Raw genomic sequence first — 23,164 nt, forward strand, 5'->3', positions numbered from 1 at the left:
TCGCCCAGATGCTCAGCGGCGTCGCGCGGGTGTGGCAGCAGCAGGACAAGGAGGCGGCGCGCGCGAAGGCGCGCGACGACGCCGCGAAGCGCCGCGAGCCCGCCGCCGCCGCCGCGCCGCGCGACGACGACGACGACGACGACGACGACGACGAGAGCGACAGCGACAGCGACGACGACGACGACGAGTCGGCGCAGGGCGGCGTCGTCCGCGCGCACCCGCTCCTCGGCGCGGCCGCGCCGCCGCCGCCGAAGCGCCGCCGCGGGGCCGGCGCCGGCGCGGGGCGCATGTCCCGGGACATGCAGGTCGCCGCGCGCGCCGCGGGCCTGGACGAGTCCGACGACGAGTCCGACGACGACGAGTCCGACGACGACGAGTCCGGGGCGGGCGCGCCCGTCGCGAACGACCTCCTCGTCGCGGCGCAGGCGGCGGGGTTGCTGTAAGGTGTCGCTTCGAGTCGCATGTGTGCTGCCTCGGCAGGTGGCCCGGCGCCGGGGCGCACGGGTGCGGCGTGTGGCGGCGGCGCCGGTCGCGCGCGACGGCGTCGAGGGCGGCGGCGCCGCGCGCGGGATCGATCAGCAGAACCCGAGCTCCGGCGCCGGCTATTGCGCGCGCGCGCCGCTGCGCACCGTCGACGCACCGCTGCGCTGTACACCGCACTCGACGCGCCGCAGCGTGCTGCGTTTTCGACGCATCGCTCGACGCGCCGCGCCGCGCACTCGACGCGCACTCGACGCGCCGCGGCGCTCGACGCATCGTTCGCAGCGCACATTCGACGCGCCGCGCCGCGCGACCATGGATTTCGACGACGACGCTCTGCTCGCGCTGGCCGAGAGCGCAGACTGGGGGCGCACGAACTCGGAACCCATCGCGACTCCGGACGCGCCGTCGCCGGCGGCCGCGCCGTCGCCCGACGACGCGCCGGGCGACGCCGCCGACGTCGCCGACGACGAGATCGCAGAGTGCTCCGACTACGAAAACGCAGTGGCGCAGTTCAACGAGTATCTGAACAATGAGAGCATGGCGCGCCAGATTATCAAGGCGCTCGAGCACTCAGCGAATCACTTTAATCATACGTTGCTCGAGATCGTGTCGAACGTTCTGATCGAGCTCTACGTGGACCTGCAAGAGCAGGAGCACAAGGAGAATGATGCCACGGGTCGCCTCCTGGCCATGTGTGAGAAGCGCGCGGGCGACGTCGTGCAACTCAGCCAGCTGATCCCGGTGGCCCCCAACGATCGAAAGACCGCGAAGCTCCGCGCTGAGCTGCGAAACCGCGAGTACGTGAAGCCGAAGCAGAAAGACACCAAGATCTCTAACTTTTTCCAGCGGAAGCCGAGCAGTCCGAATAAGCGCGCTCCATCCGAGCCGAGCCCGCTCGAGCATGCTGCATCTGAGCCAGGCGCGCTCAAGCGCAAACAGGACATCTACGACATTAATGATATCCTGCAAATCGACACGCTCGACTGCGAATCGGACTCTGAACCGGATTCCGACGAGTATTTAGGGTTCCCCGCCAGCGTGCTCCCGAATCCGGACGCGCCCCACATGTCCCAGGCCCGCAACCTGCCTCCCGCGCCGGAGCCCGAGGAGTCGGTCCCGGAGCCGGAGTCCGCGGTCTCGTCGCAGTTCGATAACGGCACCGGCGCGGTCTCGTCGCTCTCTCAGGATGACGACTGCGACGGTGCGGTGACCTCTTCGCAGATGAGCGGATGTGCCAATAATGACCACATCGGAGGCGATCAGATGCTCGGCAAAGTTCGATCGATGCGAAAGGAACTGCTGGAAAAACAAATGGCAGCCCGCAAGCTGTCTCGGCGCGATTTGGCACCGGGGCTCACCACTCATTGGCGCCGGACGCCGCGCGCAGAGCTGTTGCTTCGGCTGGCACGTTTTCTGCCGCCAAACAGCGAGCACGTCGCATTGCTTTCGCCGGACGTATGGGAGTCTATTCAAAAATTGCCGCATCTGAATGTTGAGGAACTATCGAAGCTCGTCGACGTCATCGAGATCTCGCGTTACGAGCCGTCCCGTCAGTTCGCTCATACTTTGCGACATCAGAATCTCACCTTTGCAGACGCCGAAGAGCTCGACATGCGCAGCGTCTCGAGGACGACATTGGTCGTCGTTACTGACCACGCTGGCATCAAAAAATTTCATGGACCGCGCGCACCGGAGGTCTTGGCGCTTGCCCTTTTCGTGTCAAAAAAGGATCAGACGATTCGAGATACGTTCGGCTCCTCGGACCGCGGCGATTGGGGACCGGCGCGACTCTCGGTCCTACGGTTGGTGTCGAAGGCAGCAAAGTATTGCCGTAACATCAGAGAGGAATCAAAAGGGCACATCGGCCGCATGCACGCCGAAGGCACGCGCAGGATGCGGGCGGGTCTGCAGAAGGACCCAGACAAGTGCGACATCGGCGGCTACGCGCACATCGACCCCAGTTGGCGCGACGACAAAGATTACGGCGACGATGTCACTTTCAACGCGGTGAAGGTCTGTCACCTGGAAATAACATTCGTGCCCTTTCTAGCTGCTTTCCGCAACGCCTGCCGGGAAAGCGTCGGTCTGCCTGGCATCAATTATTCGCTCGGCGACGCGGTAACGGCGCCTGCCGTCATGTTTTCAAGCAATTACCAATCTCCGATGCATGTGGATGGCGGTAGCGCGAATTCATTTCCCGAGTCGATCGCTTGGGTCAAGCTGCGGGTCACGGGTGAACCCTGGCACTTTTGCATTCCGGCAGCGAGCTGCGTCTTCGACCTCGATAAGTCGGCTCCTTGTTTCTGCGTCCTTCAAGCGGCTGACACCCTCCACGGCACGCTCCATCATTCAGGCTACGAGCACGATGGCTGCGGAACGGTCCTCGTGTCCAGCAGCAAGCTCATGACGGAGGCCGCGCGGGAGCTCATGAAGCGCGGTGGAAAGCGCCCGCGGCATTAACGTCGCCTCATTAAACCACCCCTGCCTAGAGGTCGATCTCGATGGTCTTCTGGAGCGTGTTGGCTTTGGACTTGTAGAGGTAGATCTTCTTCGTGGCCCAGCACTTGGCGCCCGCGGCCGTGATCGCCGTGAGCTTGAGGAAGTAGGCCGTCTCCGCGACGCCCTCGCCGCCGACGTCGAACTCCCAGTCGTCGTCGGCGTCGGGGAAGGTTCGCGCGTCGTCCATGTCCGCGCCGCCCGTCGGCGAGCAGGCGGCGGACTTGGACGGGCTCCGGGGCTCCGCGGCGTCCGTGGCGATGTCCGGCACGTTCTCGAGCGCGAGCTTGCGGTAGGACGGCGTGAGCGACCGGCCGCGGCCGTCGCCGTCCGGGTCGAGGCCGGCGAGGTCGCAGGTCACGGAGAAGGTCCGGTCCTCGGAGAAGCCCCCGGCCGACGCCGGCGGGATGAAGACGTCGCCGCCCATGCCGCCGGGCTCGACGAGCTCGACGGCGTCGTCGCCGTCCTCCTCCTCGCTCTTGACGACCTTGTTCTTGAGCCAGCCCTTGCTCGCCTTGGCCGGGTGGAGCACCGTCGTCCAGACCTACCGAGTGCGACGGGGTCGGATTTCTTCACATCTTCAGGCGACATTCACGCGAAAAAACACTCCTGTAGCTCGACGCTGGTCCAGACCGCCGTGTCCATGGAGAGGAGCTCGGCGAACTCGACCTTGACGAGCTCGACCTTGGCGAACGCGACTTTCGCGTCGCCGAGCCCTCTGAAGACGACGTCGCCCGCGATGGCGCCGTCGAGGTCGTGGCAGTTCTTGCCGTAGTCGAAGACCACCGTGGCGCCCGGCGCGACGTCGTCGAGCGTCAAGATGTGGGGCGGCGGCAGGCCGGGCAGCGCCGCGACGGATCGCGCGGGCGCCGAGTGGACGCGGAGCAGGTGGACGGGCGCGCGCGCCTCGACGAAGCCGCCGGAGAAGGAGTACCAGGGCTTGTGCGCCTTGGCGAAGATCTGGTGGCGGATGTAGTAGAGCGTGCCCGCGTAGGTCGGCCGGAGGCCGTCCCTCGGGTAGACCTCCGAGAGGTCGATCTCGAAGGGCAGCGTCGCGCCGCGGTCGTCCAATTTCAGATTCTCCGAGTCGGCGACGGTCCACTCGCGGAAGGCGAGCGTGTGGCCCTCGATGGACTTGTTGTAGGTCGAGAACTGCTCGAAGGCGATCGTGATCTGGTTCACGTAGACGGGCAGCTTCGTGCTCGCCTTGGCGGTGACGCGGCCGCGGATGACGCCGTCGTGCTTGTAGCAGCCGACCTCGCCGTACTCGTTGAACGGCTTGAGGTAGGGGTCGTCGACGAACCGCAGGCACTCGTCGCCCTCGAGCGTGAGCTCCAACGACATGCCATCGAGCCAGCCCATCTTCTGCCGGTAGTTTCTATTCAGAAAGTAATACTTGAAGCAATCCTTGAACTGAGCTGAAGCGACGCACTCGTCTCGCCCGACTTAGAACTCGCCACTTGTCGCCCTCGTCGCACCAAAGCCGTGCGGTCTTTATTTTACGACACGTCGCGCATCTCGCCGAGCGCGCTGAGCGTCGAGTCGAGGAGGTGGAGCTCCGTGGTGAGGTCGCCCTCGCGGTCGCCCGCGGCCGGGTCGACCTCCTCGTCGGCGTGCGTCGCCGTCTCGTGGGCCGCGGTCTCGAGCCGGACGCGGCGCTGGAGGAGCTTGAGGCTGCGGAGGTCGCTCTGGACGACGTCGTACTGGACGAGGCCCGGCGTCGTGCCGCCGTGGCGGTGGCGCCGCGGCGTCTCCGCGGCCTTGCCGTAGCCCGCGACGGCGACGCGCTCGCGCTCGTCGCGGCCGGCGCCGCGCGTCTCGAGCGCGACGGCGCGCGGGCCGCGGCGGAGCTCCTCCTCGAGGCGCGCGTCGCGCGACGACGCGAGGCCGGACACGCGCTGGTCGTCGGACCGCTGCGCGAGGCCCGACGTCGCGCCGGCGACCGTGGCGCCGCGGATCATGTCCACGAGGTCGACCTTCTCCTGGCGCAACAGCTCCGCGAGCCGCGCGATGCGCCGCGCGTCGCGCTCCGCCTCGCGGACGCGGCGCCGCGAGTTCGCCACGAGCTCGTGCGTGACGTGCCAGCGGCGGAAGCCCGACGGGTGCGACGTGATGCGGCTGTGCAGGCCGAGCTCGTAGGCCGGCAGGCCCTGGCGCACGACGATGTCGTCGGCCGCGCGCGCCGCGGCCGCGCGCGGCGGCGGCGGCGCGGGCGACGCCGGGCCCGCGGCCTCGGCGGCCTCCTCCGCGGCGCCGGCGTCGTCCTCCGCCTCCGACGGCCCCCGGTCGCGCCCGTCGGCGCGCTCGTCGTTGCCGAGCCAGGCCCGGGCGAGCGGCGCGGCCTCCGTGCGGTCCGCGGCCGCGGCGAGCTCCGTCGAATCCTGGGAGTCGGACCGCGCGTTCGAGTCGCGGCGCGCCCGCGGCGCGTCCCGCGGCGCCTCGCCGCCGAGCCAGAGCCGGTCGTCGGGCCCGCGGCGCGCCGCGTCGGGCGGCCGCGGCGCCGCGTCCGATTTCGCGAGCACGGCCATGAGCGGCCGCACGCCGCCCGCGTCGCGGATGCGCATGCGCGCGACGAGGTCCGACGACGCGATGGTGCGCAGCGTCTCGGCGAGGTCGTGGGCCGCGGCGAAGCCCTCGCCCTCCGCGCGGACCATGTCCTGGAGCAGGTCGACGATGGTCTGGATGACGCTCCGGTCCGCGTCGATCGCGTCCTTCAGCTGCGCCTTGAGCTGGGCCTGGTCGAAGCGGTTCGCCGACGAGCCGCCCTTGACGTCGCCCGGCGGCCGCTCCCAGTCCGGCCCCTCCGGCGGCTCCGGCGCCTCCTCGGACGCCTCGGAGCGCACGGGGCTCGGCGACCGGCTCGCGGAGCGGTCGCGCCGGTTCGGCGCGGGCGACGGGCTGCGGCCGCGGCACCGGCCCGGGTCGCCGACGAGGGCGACCAGCGCGCCGGCGGCCTGGACCGCCGCCTGGGGCCGCTCGCGGCCCCGGCTCAGCATGGACACGAGCCGCGGGACCGCCGACGTCCGCGCGAGCTCGCCGCGCAGCGACCCCTCCACGGGCGCCTCGTCGGCCACGGGCGGCGGCGCCTCGACGCAGTCCTCCTCCGACGCCTCCTCGACCGTGTCCAGCGGCGTCTTCGCCGCGCCGCCCTGGTCGCCCGCGCGGACGAGCGCGCGGAGCGTCAGCGCCGCGCCCGCCTGGGCAGGACGAGAGAGATTCAACGTCGCTTCAACGTGAGTGTTCCGCGCGCGCGCGTCACGGTAAAAAACATCCACGCTTCGAGACCGTTCCGAGAGATGATCGCTCGTCCAAAAATCAGCCGAAACGAGTGGGAACCGGCCGAGAAAGGAGCCTTTGAAGTTGGGAATTTCGCTCTCTTGTCCTGCCCTGGCGCCCGCCTGGCCCCACTCGTCGCGGTCCGCGAGCAGGTCGACGACGGCGTCGACGCCGCCGGCGTCGCGCAGCGCCTGGAGCCGCGGCAGGACGTCGTCGCCGTTGTGGGACAGCGCGTCCTCGTCGACGTCCGCGTCCACGAGATTCCGCATCGCCGCCATCGCGGCCAGGTTCCGCCGCCGCCGGTTGAAGTCGCCGTCGTCGCCCTCGTCGTCGTCGGCGACGTCGTCGTCGACGCGGGGCGGCTCGAAACCGTTCTCGCGGCCGTCGTTGTCGGCCTGGATGACGTTGACGACGGCCGTCGCGGCCGCGTCCCTACCTTCCCGGCCCAGGCCCACGAGCGCGTCGTTCGCCTCGCGCGCGGCCCAGACCTCGCGCCGGTCGATGGGCTGGCCCACGCTGCAGCCCAGGCGGTGGAGCACGGCCTCCTCGTCGGGCGGCAAAGCTTGCGTCGCGGCGTCCACGATCGATTTCACGACGCCCGGCCGCGCGGAGATCGCCGCGCGCGCCGACGCCGAATTCAGCTCGTCGTCGAGCATGAGCTTGAAGACGGACACGGCCTCGGCCGCGTCGACCTCGGGCCGGCTCCAGCCGACGCGCTCGTCGGCGACGTCGAGCAGCCGCGGGAGCAGCTCGGGCTCCTGGAAGATCTTCGCGCGCGCCTCCTCGGAGTTGTGCACGAGCTCCGACATGGTCCCCAACGCCGACGTGCGCACGTTCTCCGACGGGTGCTCCAGCAGGCCCAGGATGGGCTGGACGATGTCCGCCTCCTCCATGATGAGGCGGTTCACGCGGTCGTCCTTGTCGTCGCCGCCGGACGCGCCGTCGCTCGCCGCGAAGGACGCGTCCTCGGGCTTCTCGACGCGCGGCGCCTCGCGGACCTGCTCCCGGTCGTCCGCAACGTCCAACACGTCGGGCACGAAGATCTCGTGGTCGTTGGCGTCGTCGCGCGCCGTCGACGAGATGACGTTGCGGAGCACGTCCGCGGCCGCGCGCTGCGTCTCCGCGTTGTTCGTCGACGACAGCAGGTCCACGAGGGGCGCGACGCCGCCGTTGGCGACGACGGCGCGCACGACGCGCCGCCGCTGGTGGCCGTCGTCGTCGGGCGCGGACCGCCACGACGCGTGCGGGCTCGTCGCGCCCGCGGCCGCGCGGAGTTCCCGGGTCGCCTCGCCCCACGCCCACGCGCCGCGGCCCGGCTCGCCCCAGGCGGGCGCGACCTCGCGGCGCGAGACGCGCTCGACCTTCTCGCCCTCGCGCCAGCGGGCGTCGCCCTCGTCGCCGTCGTGGGTCAGGGACCGCAGCGTCTGCACCGCGGACGCGCGGTTCGACGGCTTGGGGTCGTGGAGCATGTCGCAGATCGTCTGCCAGCCGGACCAGTGCGCGGAGCCCATGATGCTCCCGCCGTCGCTGCCCGGGCCCAACGACGGCGGCTCGAGCGGCGCCGCGAGGCCGTCGCCGCCGAAGAGCGTGTGGAAGCCGCCCGGCGCGGTGAAGCCCGGGAGCGGCGCGGCGCGCGGCGGCGGCGGCGCGGCGGGCGCGAACGCGGGCGTGGCCCGGGCCGTGCCCCCGCCGAGGGGCGCGCCGGCCGGCGGCGCGAAGGCCGGCGCGCTCGGCGTGAAGGCCGGCGCGAGCACGCGGAGCGCCGTGCCGTCGGCCGCGCGCTTCTCCGCGGCCTCGCGCGCCGCGGACCGCGCCTCGCGCCGCCGCTCGAGGGAGCCCTGGCCCCGCCGCTGCTTCCGGGCCGCGCCGCGCGGCGCCGCGGCCGGGGGCTCGTAGGCGCCGGCCCACTGCGCGGCGCCGCCGAAGCCCCGGCCGCCGTCGCCGCCGCGGCCGCCGCGGCCCCCGCGGCCGCCGCGGTGCCGCCGGCCGTCGGTGCCGTAGCCGCCGCTCTGCTGCTGCGAGAGCCGCGACCGCTCCAACCTAGGAATAACGCGTGGACTTCGGCGGGGCGCGTACGACGCGGCGGGACGCGCTCGAGGGCCTGCTCCTCGAGCTGGAGCCGCTTCAGCTCGACTTCGCGCCGCTTCCGGCGCAGCATGGCCTCCTCGAAGTCCTCGCCGGCGGCGGCGGCCTCCATGGGCTCGTCGACGAGCGAACCGGGAGCTACGGGGACAGGCTTTCTGCGACGATGCAGCCCATGTCCTTGATATATGCCGCCGCCGCGGCGCCTCTCATGCACTTCACGATGCCGCCGCTGAGCGATCGCCGACGAGTTTCTACGCTGCGCATCGATCGTCACCCGCGCGTTTGCCGCGTCTGTCTGTCGCTGGGGCTTGCGCGCCCGACGCGGTGGCGTGGCGTCCGTCCCGAAGCGGCGCGTTCGTAAAAACGAGCCGAGCTCCGAGCTCGCCGAATCACCACAGCTCGAGCTGGGGTGTGGATCGTTATCTCAGACGCGTGTCGCGCTCTACGCCGCCGTCTCTCGTGCGTGCGCCCCACCCGCCTCGCCCGCCTCGCCCGCGCCCCCCCGCGCCCGCCCTACCCTCCGCCCGCCCGCCCTGCCGCGCGTCGAGGCCCGCCCCGTCGGCCCCGTCGACGCCCATCATCGCCTCGGCTCGAGGGCCGTCGACGGGGCCGATTCGGGGCGGGCCTCGAACGTCCGCGTCCCCGCGGGCGCCCCACCTGCCCCCTACCGCCCCGGGAGCGCCGCGCCCGAACGCCCGCCCCGCCCCGGTGCCCGCGCGCCTCGCGCCGCTCGCTCCGACGTACTCGATGCGCGCGCCGCGGCGCCGACGAGTTCGCGTCCCCCCCCGCGCGCAGGCCATGTCGCTGCTCGCCAAGGCCGTGAAGAAGTGCGTCGCGCGCGACATGTCGTCCCAGGACTTCGTGACGAGCGTCAAGAACATGTACCGCGAGGGCGACACGTTCGGCGGCGAGCGCCGCCGGGTCAAGGAGATCCTGCGGCGCCGCGAAAGCCCGAAGACGACCTCGAATCGACGTCGACGCACTTTCGACAGGACTCATCGACGACCTCGTCGTCGCCGGCACGGTCCCGCCGCGATGCCGATTTGGAAGGCGGAACGGGATCAATTGCGCGCGGAGCAGCAGGAGGCGCAGTGGCGGCAGGGCCAGGAGGTCCAGAATCTGATCCTGGTGTACACCTATCACCAGTACGACCCCATGATGTCGTTCAAAGAGATGCTCCTCTGCTGCGTGGTGCTGTTCGCGTGCCTGCTCGGGCCGGCCGGAGCAGGAGAAGGAGCGACGCCGACGTGCGGTGACGAGTACCACGAGAAGATGGAGGACTCGAAGTGCTGCGGCGCGCACACGCGTGACATGGCGAAGGGCGAGTTCCGCGCGTCGATCTACATGAGGCGGCTGGGCGATCCGCGCGTCCCCGCCGTCGAGGCGGCGCTGAAGCCGCTGATCCCGCTCGCCGACGACCTGATGCGCGAGGAAGCGGAGCCCCGGCGCTGCCGCGTCTTCGCGACGGGCGTCAAGGCGTTCTGCGAGCGCAAGGCGCGCGAGCTCAACGAGTCCGACGTCCTCCGGCGCGCGAACGCCGAGCTGGCTGCGGCGCCGGGCTGCGCCGGCCTGAGCCTCGTCGCCTTCGCGCACCACTGCAATTCCATCCCCTCGGATTGCACTTCCTCCGCGTTCTCGCTCCTCGAGCTCCGCGTCCGCGACTCGGAGGGCCCGCCGGCTGCGCCGGTGGCCATGGTCGCGCCGGCGGCTCAGGTCATGGACGTCGACGTGCCCGCCTACGCCGCGCCGGGCTCGACGCTGGCCGTCGCGGCGCCGGACGGCCGCGTGGCCAACGTCGTCGTCCCCGAGGGCGCGACGCCCGGCACCAAGATCCGGGTCGCCATCTAGGCGCCGCGGTATATAGGACCCTAAGTACGACATCGCGTCAGTTGGTTTGCACGATCGTCTAGATAATTCAACGGACATGCCACCTACTTCGCGCCTCGAATGAAGGTCGGTCGTCGTTTCCCGGCACACGCTTACCACCAGGGCCAGATGCGGCCCTCGGCCTCCGGCGACGCGGCGGTCTTGAGCTGGGGCACCTTGTCCGCCGTCGCGCGCATCTTCGCGACGCTCTCCCAGTGGCCCTCGAGCGCCGCCGCGCGCGCGGCCGCGTCGTCGTGGTGCTCCGCGAGGCAGTCGGCCATGTGCTGGGCGTGCTTGAGCTTGCCCGCGGCGGACCGCAGCGCCGACAGGGCGCTCTTCTGGCCCCGCTGGGCCTTGGTCGCGGCGCGCCGCTTCGCCGCGTCGTCGTAGAGCCAGAGCGTGAAGCAGTAGCGCGGCGCCGTCGACGGCCTGTGTGGAAATCAACCAGTGAGCTGGGACGTCGGGGCCAAACTTGAGAATTCTCTAGCTCGGTCAAATCGAAGTCGATTCGGCTGATTTTTGGACGGATCGATTGCTCTCGTCGAGTTCTCGAAGCACAGCGAAAGAGTCTGGTCCAAATCGTTCGATTACGCTCACATTGAAGTCGGGTTGAATATTTGATTTCCACACAGTCGACGGCTTCGTCGCGTGGAGCATCGCGTGCGCGGAGAAGAGCACGAGGCGCCCGGCGACGGGCGGGAAGGCCGCGGGCGGCTCGGGCACGGGCAGCAGGCGCAGCTCGCCGCCGTGGGCCGGCGCCCAGGCCTCGTTGAGGTAGAAGAGCGCGGAGATCTCGCGCGCGTCGAGCCCCGGCGACGAGTCGCAGTGGTAGTCGAAGGCGCCGCGGACGCCGTCGTTGACCTGGAGCCGCATCTCCTGCTTCTCCAGATCCGGCAGCAGGGGCGCCAGCGCGCGGATCAGCGTCCGGTCGCGGTAGAGCTCGAGGAAGAGCGGCGCGTGTTGCTGCACGTCCGGGTGGTACGGCTCGGCCTCCCAGATGCCGCGCTTCACCGTCGTCCCGTCCAACGTGATGGCGCCGCCGTCGTTCGTCGCCGCCGCGATGGTCCGGTGGAGCGCCGCGCGGTCGTCGGCGCCCGACTCGCCGCCGCCGACGTTGTAGGACCGGTTGCTCCGCATGACGTTCGCCGCCCGCATGGCCTCGAGCTCGGCCTTGAGCGCCCGGCACAGGTCCGGGGGCAGCACGCCATCGACGCAGCAGTGGCCGTGGACCTTGAGCGTGGCGCAGGTCTCCGCCGTGACGAGCGTCGACAGGTTCTCTAAACCCCGCCGGAGCCGGCCGTCGCGCGGCGGCGGGCCGTCCCAGGCGCCTTTGACGCAGGCCGTGGGCCGGAGCGCCTTCTGCGCGAGCCAGGCGCCGTGGATCTGGGACACCATGTCCGCGGGGTTGCCCAGGAGCGCGTCGACGGGCGCCTCGGCCGCCCTGGGCTTCTCGGGCGACCGCTCGGGCTCGCGCGGCGGCGGCGGCGCCGGCGCCGGCGTCGGCGGTGCCGCGGGCGCCGGCGGCGGCTTCGGCGGCGCCGCGAGCGGTTTCGGCGCCGGCGTCCGCTCCGGCGCCGCGCCCTTCTTGGCGGCCATGAACGCCGCGAAGGACCCCTGCTTCGGCGCGCGCTTCGGCGCCGACGACGCCGGCGGCGGCGGCGCCGCCTTCGTCGCAGGCTTCGGCGCCGGCACGGGCCGCTCCGGCAAAGGCGCCTGGTCCGGCGCGGGCGCCGCGCGAAACGACGGCGCGTCCTTGAGGGCCTTGAGGATGTGGACGCAGACGCGCGGGTCGGCCGCGATCCTCCGCCGCAGGGCGTCGTCCTTCGTCGCGTTCAGCGCGAAGTGCGCCAGCGGTAAGACGCGGCAGTGGTAGGCGGCGAGGTCCCAGTCGCGGTCGTCCCTGGCGTCGCGCGCCGCGTCGCGCGCTCCGACCATCCGATAATGGTGGTCCTTGACGTTCAGCTTGTAGGACGACGGGTCGAGGTCGAAGACGCCGCTGTTGTCGCGCATGCGCAGCGCCCGGGCGCGGTGCGTCTTCGGGAACTCGGCGAGGGCGTAGTTGAAGTAGAGCTCGTACTCGGAGCCCGCGGCGATGTCGCCGCCCTCGGGCACGACGGCGTACTCGAGGAACGCGCGCCAGAGCGGCGAGCCCGTGGCCGTGCGCACGACCGCGCGCAGGCCGTCGAGGCAGGCCTCGTCGAAGACCATGTGGTGCGCGACGCCGCTCATGCGCTCGTCGACGCGGCGCACGCGGCCGCCCGTGATTTTATCCAGGTGCTCGAAGTAGGGCCCGTGCTTGTACTCCGGCTGCCAGGAGAGCAGCGCCACGCCGTCCTCGACCATGGTCACGCGCCGGAAGAAGACGATGTCGCTGTCGACGATGAGGTGGCGCCGGCTCAGGGCCTCGCCGCACCACTTCGACGCCTCGAGCTTGATGCACTGCTGGTAGAGCCAGCCGAGGCGCCCGTAGTCCTTCTCGACGCCGCGCGGGGACTGGCCCGGCCGCTTCGTGCCCACGTGCCTCGACGCCTCCTTCAACGTCGCCGGGCCCGTCGCCTCGTCGACCCACCTGACGCGCGCGGCGTGGGCGGCGGCGAGGTCGGCCAGGGGCGGCCGCTCCTTCGACACGAGCCAGACGAAGCGCACGTCGGCGACGTAGCGGAAGATGGACGTCACGCACTCGCCGAGGGTCGGGTAGTCCTTGGTCACCGTGGGAATGACCACGTCCAATGGCTCCACCATCATAGGCCACTGGCTGCCCCCAAATTACTTCAAGTTAGGAAAGTTTACCCTCGAGTGCATCGATGGGCTGCCTCTGAGATGGCCGCCTACGCGAACGGCTTCGCCATCGGTGCGACCGTCGAGCTCCAGGGCCTCGTCTCCGCCGCGGCGCTGAACGGCCGCCGCTGCGTCGTCAATGGATCGGTGCTCGATGGGCGACAGCTCGTGGTCGTCGCAGCGGAAGGCAGCGAGCCGGCGCGCACCCTCAACGTGAAACCGGCGAACCTCAAGGCGCTCGGAGACGCCGCGGCCGCGTCGCCGGCCATCAGCGCGGCCGGTGCCGCAGCGCCGACCAAGAAGTGGCGGCCCACGGCCATGACGGCGCGGCCCGGGAAGTTCATGGCGAGTTACGACTGGCGGGCCGTGTGGGTCGACCCCGAGACGAAGGAGCAGCAGGCGCTGCCGCCGGGCCTGGAAATCATCGGCTCCCTCGACGACGGCGAACCGACGCTGGCGCGCGCGTTCCCGGCGTCCTTGCTCGTTCGACGTCGAACGGACGCGCGCCGCAGGCATCCCGTCCAAGTGGAAGATCCAGGTGGACGTCTTCGACCGGGGCGACGCGCGACGGACGCCCCTCCGGCTCGAGGTCGGACCGAAGACGACGATCGGCGAGATCCAGGCCGCGCTCAGGCGGCTCCACCCCGCGCTCTTTCCCGACGCCGCGCCGGCGCTCGAGTTCGACGACACGACCCTCGCCGACCCGGCCCTCGTCGTCGGGCGGACCCGGCTCTTCGGCGAGCGCGTCTCCTGCCGCGCGACGTAAGGAGACGCCCCGGACATTAGCCCCGGCGACCCGCGCGCGAAAATCACGCGCCGTACTCGCCGATGTCGTGGGCCGGCGGGATGAGGGGCCCCTCCATGTCGAGGTTCGTCGACGAGAGCTCGATGCGCTCGCGCATCTTGTCCAGCGTCTCCTTGAGCATGCCGCCGAACTCGCGCGCCATGTCCTCCATCTTCGCCTTCATCGCGGAGATCTCCTCGTCTTTCAAAGAAATGATGCGGTCCTTCTCGCGCATGGTCTTCTCGAGGTGCTGCTCGGCGTCCTCGAGCTTGTCCTGGAGCTCCTGGACCGTGTGGCTCAGCTGCGTGATGCGGTCGACGAGCTGCTCCTGCATGCCCTTGTACTGCCGCGTCATGTCTCGCGTGATCTCGAAGGCCGTCTTCTGCTCCTCCGCGAAGTCCTCCTGGATCTTCGACACCTTCTCGTCGAGGGTGCGCTTCTCCTCCTGGGCCTTGTTCATGGCCTCGGTGCGGTCCGCGAGCTGCATCTGGAGCGACTGGCACGTCGCGAGGTACATCTTCGCCTCGTCCTCGGGCGTGAGCGGGGCGCCCTCCTCCGGGCCCTCATCCTTCTTCGCGCCCTTCTTCGCCTTGCCGCCCTTCTTCGGCGGCATGCCCGACGACCGCCCACCGACGACCGACGCAGCGACCGGGTTTTGTGCCGTACGGGCAGCGCGCCCAGGCCGCTAACGATGAATGAGCTGCCCCGACGGCTCGATGCAGGGCAACGTTGGCCCGCTTGGGCAGTGGCCAATCCTCGCGGTCGACGGGTCGACTCGCTGCCAGCCACAGGCTCGGAGGTTTAGCAGCATAATGGACGGCGCATTGAGCGCGGGCCGCGGGCCCAAGGCGCCCGGGGAGAAGAAGGAGCGCCCCCCGCGCGAGAAGAAGGAGCGCGCGCCCCGCGAGCGCAAGCCCCGCGGCGGCGGCGGCTCCTTCGACGGCAAGGAGGGCGGCTTCCGCAGCGGCGGCGGCCGCGGCGGCGGGCGGCGCGGCGGCGGCGGCGGCCGCGGCGGCGCGCGGCGCGACGCCGGCGGCGGCGTCGGCGGCTCCGGCGGCGGCGACGGCACGCGGCTCTACGTCGGCAACCTGACGTGGCAGACGTCGTGGCAGGACCTCAAGGACCACTTCAAGTCGTGCGGCGCCGTCGCGCACGCCAAGATCATGGAGGGCGCCAACGGCCGGAGCCGCGGCTTCGGCATCGTCGAGTTCGAGTCCGCGTCCGACGCCGCCGCCGCCATCGAGGCCATGAACGAGACGGACCTCGACGGCCGGACGATCCACGTCCGCGAGGACCGCGGCGACACGGTCCGCGACGACGCGCCCCGCGGCGGCAAGGGCGGCAAGGGCCGCGGCCGCCGCGACGAGCACGACGACCGCGTCGACGACCGCCGCGACTCGGGCCGCGGCGAGAAGCGCGGCCGCGGCGACCGCGGGCCCAAGTCGGCGGAAGACCTCGACGCCGAGATGGACCGCTACCACGGCGGGCCGGAGAACGAGTCGCCGAACAAGAAGGCCAAGAAGGCGCCGGCGAAGAAGGGGCCCGTGACCCAGGAAGACCTCGACGCCGAGATGGACGCCTACGCGGCCGGCGGCGCGCCCGCGGACGCCGGCGACGCCTAGACGGCCGCCGCCGCGCCGCAAGAACCCCAGCCCCTCGCTCGTATAACACCCATCGTACGTGGCTTCACTTTCGCGACCACGCGGGCACCGTCCATCGTAGAACGCCCGTCGTACGCGAGTTACGTGAGGTAGTACCACGCGGCGACCGCGACCGCGACCGCGGCGAGAGGCACGAGGTAGCCCGTCGTCGACGCGGCCGCCTCGGCCGCGAGCTCGGCCTTCTTCGCGTCCGACGGCGCCTTGCGCGCGCGCGGCGGCGCGGCGACGCGCGGCGCCTCGAGGGGCTCCGCGGCCGCGGGCGCGCCGTAGATGGCCGCGAGCTCCGGCGATCCGGCGAACAGATCCGCGAGCGACACCTCCACGGCGCCGCCGCCGCAGGACGCGGGCACGGCGTCCTCGGGCACGCCGTCGGCGAGCATCTGCGCCCGCGCGAAGTCGCGGTCCGTGCCCAGGATGCGCACCTTCATCGCCGTCGTCGGGTGGAGCCACGACTTGACCTGGAACGGGGTGATTCAACGTCGCTTCAACGTGGGTGCTCCGCGCGTCGAGGGATGATCGCTCGTCCAAAGATCAGTCGAAACGAGTGGAAGACGGCCGAGCCTTTGAAGTTGGGAACGTCGCGCGCTGTTCCCGCCCTGGACTCGACGACGGTCCAGATCACGCGGAGGTAGCCCGGCGCGTTGACGACCTGTGTGGAAATCAACCAGTGAGCTGGGACGTCGGGGCCAAACTTCAGAATTCTAGCTCGGTCAAATCGAAGTCGATTCGGCTGATTTTTGGACGAATCGATTGCTCTCAGCGAGTCCTCGAAGCACGGCGGAAGTACTCGTGTCAAAACATTCGAATACGCGCACATTGAAGTCGGGTTGAAGATTTGATTTGCACACAGTTGACGACGTAGGTGCGCCAGGCGACCTCCGGGTAGACGTCCTCGAGCGTCTTCATGATGACCTTGAAGCGGCTCCGCACGCGCGACGTGACCATGCGCAAACGCACGCGGTCCATGTCGACGATCAGGACCTGCTTGAGCACCGTGACGTCCGAGTTGTGGCGGCGCGTCGCGAGGTGCTTGAGGGCGATGAACGCCTCCGTGCAGACCGTGCGCCCCTTCAGGAGGTCCTCGGGGTCCTCGTCGGCCAAATTGACGCGCGCGAGCGTCTCGTGGACCGTTTCGGTGATGACCTGGGCAGGAACAAGGGTGATTCAACGTCGCTTCAACGTGAGTGTTCCGCGCGCGCGCGCTCCGTGAAAAGCATCCACGCTTCGAGGCCGTTCCGAGAGATGATCGCTTGTCCAAAGATCAGCCAAAACGAGTGGGAACCGGTCGAGATACGAGCCTTTGAAGTTGGGCATGTCGCACACTTTTCCTGCCCGGGTGATCACCGGGTGGCCGTAGGCGTCGTAGCCGCAGAACTTCATGTTGTCCCAGAAGTTGAGCAGCCGCGCGCAGTCCGCGCGCGCGCCGGGCTCGTCGTTCGCGAGCTCGTCCAGGCCGAAGCGCCTCCGGAAGGCCTCGAACTTCTCCAGCGACGCGACCATCTCGGTCACGCGGTCCGGGTACCTGGGCAGGAAAAGGGTGATTCAAGTTCTCTTCAACATGAGTGTTCCGCGCGCGCGCGTTCCGGAAAAAGCATCCATGCTTCGAGACCGTTCCGAGAGATGATCGCTCGTCCAAAAGTCAGCCGAAACGAGTGGAAAACGGCCGAGATCGGAGCCTTTGAAGTTGGGAATTTCGCTCTCTTTTCCTGCCCTGCCGGGTACGTCCAGTAGCCCCTGAGCGTGCGCCGCAGGCCGTGGTAGGACCGGTGCGACTCCGCCAGGTCCAGCGCCGCCGGCGTGAGCTGGGCCCGCACGGCGTTGGCGTCGTCGAGCTCGTAGTCGAGGATCGGGTCCGACTCCGCGGGCTCCTCGGCGCCGAGCGGCGGCGGCGGCCGGAACGCGCGCCGCGCGAGCGCCTCGTCGATGAAAGCGCCGCCGCGGAAGGTCATGTAGGGCGTGTCGCCGCGCGGGGGGTCGCCCTCGGCCTTGGCGTCCTCGCCCGGCGGCGGCTCGTCGCGCAGGGACAGCAGGGGCGCCGGCTCCTTGCCCGGTGGCTGCTTCGACGCCACGACCTGCGGCTTGCTCCCGCACTTGCCCATGGTCGACGGCGCCGCGCGGTCGCGACCTTCGAGAAGCGTCCGAGGTCGGCCACGCACGATTTCAGGGAGCCCGCCTCCGCACGTCCACCACCATCACAACTACGTGATGAGAGGTCGGCCTACAGAGAGTCAACGAGATTAACGTTGCCGAGATACATTTTAAACACCATGGCCACTCAGATAAACACCATGGCCATTCAGATGGAAACTTTCTAAGCAGCCATGGCCGCCGACGACGACCTCGCGCCGAAGCGCGTCGCCGTGGCCGGCGCCGCGGCCAACGGCGGCAACTTCGACGGCGTCGCCCTGCTCGAGGGCCGGCTCTACCTCTGCCCCTACAACGCGGACTTTGTCGTCTGCATCGACCCCACGGGCGACGTGCTCGGCTGCTACGAGCGGCCCGGCGAGTCGCCGGCGGTCGTGGACCCGTCCACGGGCTACAGCGTGTCCTACTACGACCTGCCCGCCCCCTTGCGGGGCGGCGAGAAGTGGAGCGGCATCTGCGCGTGCCGCGGGAAGCTCTTCTGCGCGCCCGCGACGGCGCCCGGCGTGCTCGTCGTCGACCCGGGCGCGAGTCCGCCCGTGCGCAGCATCGAGGGCGGCCGCGGCGGCGGCGGCCACATGTGGGACGGCATCTGCGTCTGCAACGGGCGGCTCTACTGCGCCCCGTTCGACGCGCGGTCCGTCCTCGCGATCGACCCGATTACCGAAGCCGCGGGCACGATCGACGTCTCGGCCGTGAGGCAGGGCGCGGGCAAGTGGTCCGGCTGCGCGGCGGCCTGCGGCAAGGTCTTCTGCGCGCCCCACAACGCCGGCGTCGTCCTGGTCATCGACGCGCACGACGGCGACGCGGTGTCGTCGATCGACTGCGGCTACGCGGGCAACCAGAAGTGGAGCGGCATCTGCGCGTCGCGGGGCAAGCTCTACTGCGCGCCCTTCAACGCCGCGAGCGTCCTGTGCGTCGACCCCGCGCGCCTGTCGATGCGGTGGATCGAGACGGGCGCGTCCTCGCCGGCGAAGTACCGGTGCATCGCCGCGGCCGGCGGCCGCCTCTTCTGCGCGCCCTACTCGTCGCCGCACCTGCTCGTGGTCGCGCCGGGCCAGAACGGCGTCGACGACGCCGACGGCGTGCGCTTCGCGGACTGCGGGCCGGGCGGCGACGACGCCGCGGCGCTGGTCCGGCGTCGCGGCCTGCGGCGGCATGCTCGTCGCGGCGCAGTTCGACGCCGGCGGCGCGCTCGTCGTGGACCAGCGCGCGGGCGACGCGCCGCCGTCCCTCGAGGCCCAGCTCCGCGAGGCCGCGGAGGCCATCGCGTGCGTGTCGTGCGCGGGGGCCAACGAGCCCGCCGTCGCGCTCTGCGACGCGCCCTCGGAGTTCTTCGACGCCGCGGCGCCGCCGCCGCGGCCCAAGTTCCACTACGAGACGGCCTGGGAGGAGGACCGCGCCGCGCCGGCCGCCGCGGAGGAGGACGCGCCCGAGGACTACACGGACGTGCCCCTCGTCGACGCGAAGCTCGCGCTCCGGGACGCGTTCGACGCCTACCCGCCCCTGAAGCCCCTGCCCCCGGGGCTCACGGCCGACGTCTAAGGCCTCGCTTGCGGGTAGCTTGCGGGCGCGTCTTCGGTTGGCGCACGATTACGAAAATTCAACACGCGTTCAACTACGCTTCAACGCGTCGTACGAAGACGTCTTACGTGCGGGGCGCTCGCTGCCGTCCATGGCCTTGCGACTACGCTGCGACAGGGACCACGGCGCAGATAAAAAAAAACAACGTGCGATCAACGGCGCTTCGACTTTATTCGTCGCGCGCCTCGAGGAGGAGCATGTCCAGGTCCTCGCAGACCGCGCGGAGGAAGTGGCCGTCGAGCGCCGCGTCGCCAAAGTCCGCGACGAAGGGGTTCGCGAGCTGGTTCGCACAATAATCGAGGCCGTAGTAGCCGAACGCGAGGAAGACCGTCACCGGCAGGATGGCGAGGGGCGTCGCCGGCGCCTTGCTCAGGAGCGGCAGCGGCACCGAGAGCACGAACGCGAAGATGAGCCAGCGCGACATCTGCAGGTAGGGCTGCGGCGTCGGCGTCGTCGCGATCTTCGCCGCGCCGTTGAAGTGCGCGGGCAGCGTCTGGAGCACGCGCTCCACGCCCGAGGCGAGCGCGCGCTGCCGGTCGGCGCGGCTCGCGCCGACGAAGACGCCGCGGCGCGCGCAGGCCTGGAGGTGCGCGCGGATCCACTTCAACACGAGCACGGGGGGACGCGCCGCGGTCGCGAGCGCCGCGCGCTCGCCCTCCGTCGCGTCGCGGTCGTGGATCCGCACGAGCTCCGCGCGCGCCGGCGCGTCGTCGGGCTTCCAGAACGCGCCGACCTTCTCCGTCTCCACGGACTCGTGGCGCAGGAAGACGACGACCTCCGTGAAGTAGACGCGCAGCAGCCGCGCGAGCTCGGCCCTCGCGTCCGCCGCCGCCGCCGCATCGTCGGCCTCGAGGTGCACGGCCCCGAGCGACGCCGCGTCGACGACGGAGCTCATCAGCGCGCCGACGTGGCCGCGCGCCTCCCAGTAGCGCGCGTAGCCTTGCTGCGAGCGGAATACCGACAAGAACGAGACGAGGACGCCGAGCATGAGGTGGCCCGTCGCGTCGATGCCGGCGAACCCGAACGTATCGTGCGCGTAGATCGTCGCGGCCGCCGCGGCGACGGCCGCGAGTGACGGCGACACGATCGCGGGGAAGACCGTGCCGCGCCAGCCGACGCGCGGCACGAAGTCGAGGTTGAGCACGTGCGGCTGGTGGTCGTCCGCGCGGAAGATGCGCGCCGTCGCGCCCGGCCGCGGCGCCGGCGGCGCCTTGGCGCGCCGCGCGCCGCGAAAGGGCAGCTGGATGGAGTGGCAGCCGCCCAGGATCAGGAGCGCGAGGGCGCAGCGCATGTTTTGGTGCGTACGGTCAGACGATGCCGCCGACGACGACCGCACGACGAGGGCAGCCGTACAATTGGGGTCGACAGCAGCCGTACGATTGGGGTCGACAGCAGCCGTACGATTGGGGTCGACAGCAGCCGGACGAGGGCAGCCGGACGAGGGCAGCCGGACGAGGCAGCCGGATAGGGCACTGGCAAGCACATCAAGTTCAAGGACATCGAAGGCTTCAACTTTAACTAGTCATCGACAATCGAACATGTTCCTCGCCCTGATGCGCCCCTGCTGCGACCTCGGCGTCCCGATGCGCCTCCACTCTTCCTCGTCGTCGTCATCGTCGCCGCTGCCGTCCCGGAACGCCTCCTTGGCCGCCATGAAGGAGGAGCGGATCATGAACTTGCACTTCTTCGTGCATCGGCCGTTTGGGCCGATCAGCCCGGCGGTCGCTAATTCCTGGCCTTTGGCCCAGCCGTATTCCTCGTCGTCGGATTCCTCGTCGTCCGAGTCCCTGACGGGCCGCGACGCTTTGCGTGGCTTTCCGGCGTACCGGCCGTAGGCGTTCAGCGCCTCGACCATGTCATCCCTCACACCGTCCACGCAGCTGTCGTAGAGCGCTTCTACCAGCCCCCATAGCGCCTCCGAACGCCTCTTTTCGTCGTCCACGCCGCTTTGACCGAACAATGACACGACTTCGTCGACGATCGTTTCGTGGACGCCGCACGCGGCGGCCCAGCGATCGAGCTGCTCGATATCCGACCAGCCGTGTTTCTCGTCGATCATCGCATCGATCCACGCGTCCCTGGTTTTCCGCGTGGCTCTTCGCGTGGTCGCACTAGGTGGTGGCGCGGCGGCCTCTGGGGCTGTCGTCGCTGCCGGCGCAGGGGCTGCCGTCGCTGCCGGAGCCGGCGCTGCTGCCGCTGCCGGTGCCGGGGCTGCCGCGGGGCTCTCGCACATGTCGCAGGGCCCGGCAGCATTGCCTGCGGGCAGCGCCGAGGTCGGGACGCCACCAAGTTTAGAAGTTCAGCATCACTTCAACAACCCGCCGTCGGAGAGCATGGAGGCCCTCTCGGACGGCGACTCGGACGACGCCATCGACTGGGAAGCCGACGCGTCCGAGTCGGACGACGAGGCGCCGGCGCCGCGGCCGCCCGACGCCCACCCGCGCGCGCCCGAAGAGCCGCCCGGAGACGCCGCACCGCCACCGAAGCGGCGCAAGGTGAGCTACCGCGAGGCGCAGGCGGCGAAGCAGCGGCGCGAATCGCGCGTGCTCGTGCACAAGGCCTGCGTCGTCTGCTTCCTCGGGCGCCTGCGGCTCCTGAGCCGCTGGTGCGACGACGACGTCGCGACGACGGCCGCGGTCGCCGCGATGCCTCCGCACGTCGCGAAACGGCTCGCGAACGAAACCGACGGCGACGGCGACGCCTTCGTCGGCGGCGTGCTCGGCGCCGTCGAGGCCGTCCGGCGCGCCGTGCTCGGCCGGGGGATGGAGGCCCGTGACGCGAGGGAGCTCGGGAGCCCGCCCGGGGACCTCGCGAAGCGCGTCGTTCGCGACGGCGGCGCGTCCGCGTGCGAGGCCGCCATGCTCTGCGTCGCGGCCATGCGGTCCGCGGGGCTCGAGGCGCGCCTCGTCGGCCAGCTCGACCCGCCGCCCTGCGCGGCCCGGAAGCGTTCCGGCACGTCGCGCGCCGACTGCCGGTGCCTCGAGGTCCGCCGCGGCGACCGATTTCTCGTCGTCGACGCGGCGACGGGCGCGGCGGCGCGGCGCGGCGACGAGCTCCGCCGCCGCGGCGGCGCCTCGAAGCCCCGGGCCTACGTCGCGTCCTGCGACGCCGCGGGCGCGCTGCGCGACGTCGGCGACGCGTTCGGGTCCGAGAGGGACGGCCGGCGGAAGCGCGACGCGCCCTGGCTCGCGGCGACGCTCGAGGCGCTGAACCGGTCGCGCGGCGGCGGCGGGGGCGCGCCGCCCGCGGTCTTCCGGGGCCTGCCGACGTCCCGGGGCGCCTTCCGGTCCGACGCGAACTTTGCTTTGCCGTCCGCGTTCTTCTCCCGCGAGCGCCTCCGGCCCGGCGCGGCGGCCGTCGCGACCTTCAAGGGCGAGGCGGTCTACCGGCGGTTCGACGTCGACACGCTGCGCACCGCGCGCCAGTGGAAGCGCGAGCGCCGCGCCGTCCGGGCCGACGAGCTCGCGCGGCCCGCGTCGACGGCGGCCGCGGCGCCGGCCGCGGGCGGCGACGACGACGACGCGGCCCTCGAGGCGGCGATGAACGCGGCCTGCGACGCCGCCGAGGGCGTCGCGGACCCGCGCGCGCTCTTCGCCTACGACCAGACGGAGCCCTGGGCGCCCGAGCCCGTCGGCGCCGACGGCTCCATCCCCGTCAACGACTACGGCAACGTCGAGATCTTCGACGAGGCCCTGGTCCCGCGGGGCGGCGCCTGGGTCCGGGGCCGCGACGCGGCGGCGGCGGCGGTCGACGCCGGAGCGGCGTTCGCGCCCGTGGTCGTCGGCTTCGAGCGGAAGCGGGGCGACCCGAAGCCGAAGCCGAAGGTCGACGGCGTCCTCGTCGCCGCGGCGCACGGCGACGCCGTCCGGGCCCGCGCCGACGCGCGCGCGGCGGACCGCGAGGCCCGGGGCAAGGCGACGCGGGCGAAGAAGGTCGGCGCGCGCTGGGCCGCGATCGCGCGGACGCTCCTCTCCCGGGAGCAGCTCCGCGCGAGCTACGGCGCGGACGG

At 71.0% G+C, this 23,164-nt stretch overlaps 2 protein-coding genes across 2 annotated transcripts; one reads left to right on the forward strand and one right to left on the reverse strand.

Moving 5' to 3' along the window:
• Window positions 1–2,968: 2,968 nt before the first annotated feature.
• On the reverse strand, window positions 2,969–17,528 carry AURANDRAFT_65597 (hypothetical protein; the record flags this gene model as incomplete). Its single annotated transcript, XM_009040504.1, has 12 exons — window positions 2,969–3,523; window positions 3,613–4,357; window positions 4,483–6,176; window positions 6,306–8,295; window positions 10,324–10,635; window positions 10,835–12,961; window positions 13,798–14,366; window positions 15,564–15,887; window positions 16,007–16,078; window positions 16,276–16,572; window positions 16,774–16,951; window positions 17,152–17,528. 12 exons carry the CDS (start codon window positions 17,526–17,528, stop codon window positions 2,969–2,971), a joined length of 9,240 nt encoding a protein of 3,079 aa, XP_009038752.1.
• A 222-nt stretch (window positions 17,529–17,750) lies between these two features.
• AURANDRAFT_65598 (hypothetical protein) lies at window positions 17,751–19,116 on the forward strand (the record flags this gene model as incomplete). Its single annotated transcript, XM_009040484.1, has 2 exons — window positions 17,751–18,704; window positions 18,748–19,116. 2 exons carry the CDS (start codon window positions 17,751–17,753, stop codon window positions 19,114–19,116), a joined length of 1,323 nt encoding a protein of 440 aa, XP_009038732.1.
• Between the last annotated feature and the right edge of the window lie 4,048 nt (window positions 19,117–23,164).

The sequence above is a fragment of the Aureococcus anophagefferens genome (assembly GCF_000186865.1).
Source record: "Aureococcus anophagefferens unplaced genomic scaffold AURANscaffold_15, whole genome shotgun sequence".
NCBI lineage: Eukaryota > Pelagophyceae > Pelagomonadales > Pelagomonadaceae > Aureococcus > Aureococcus anophagefferens.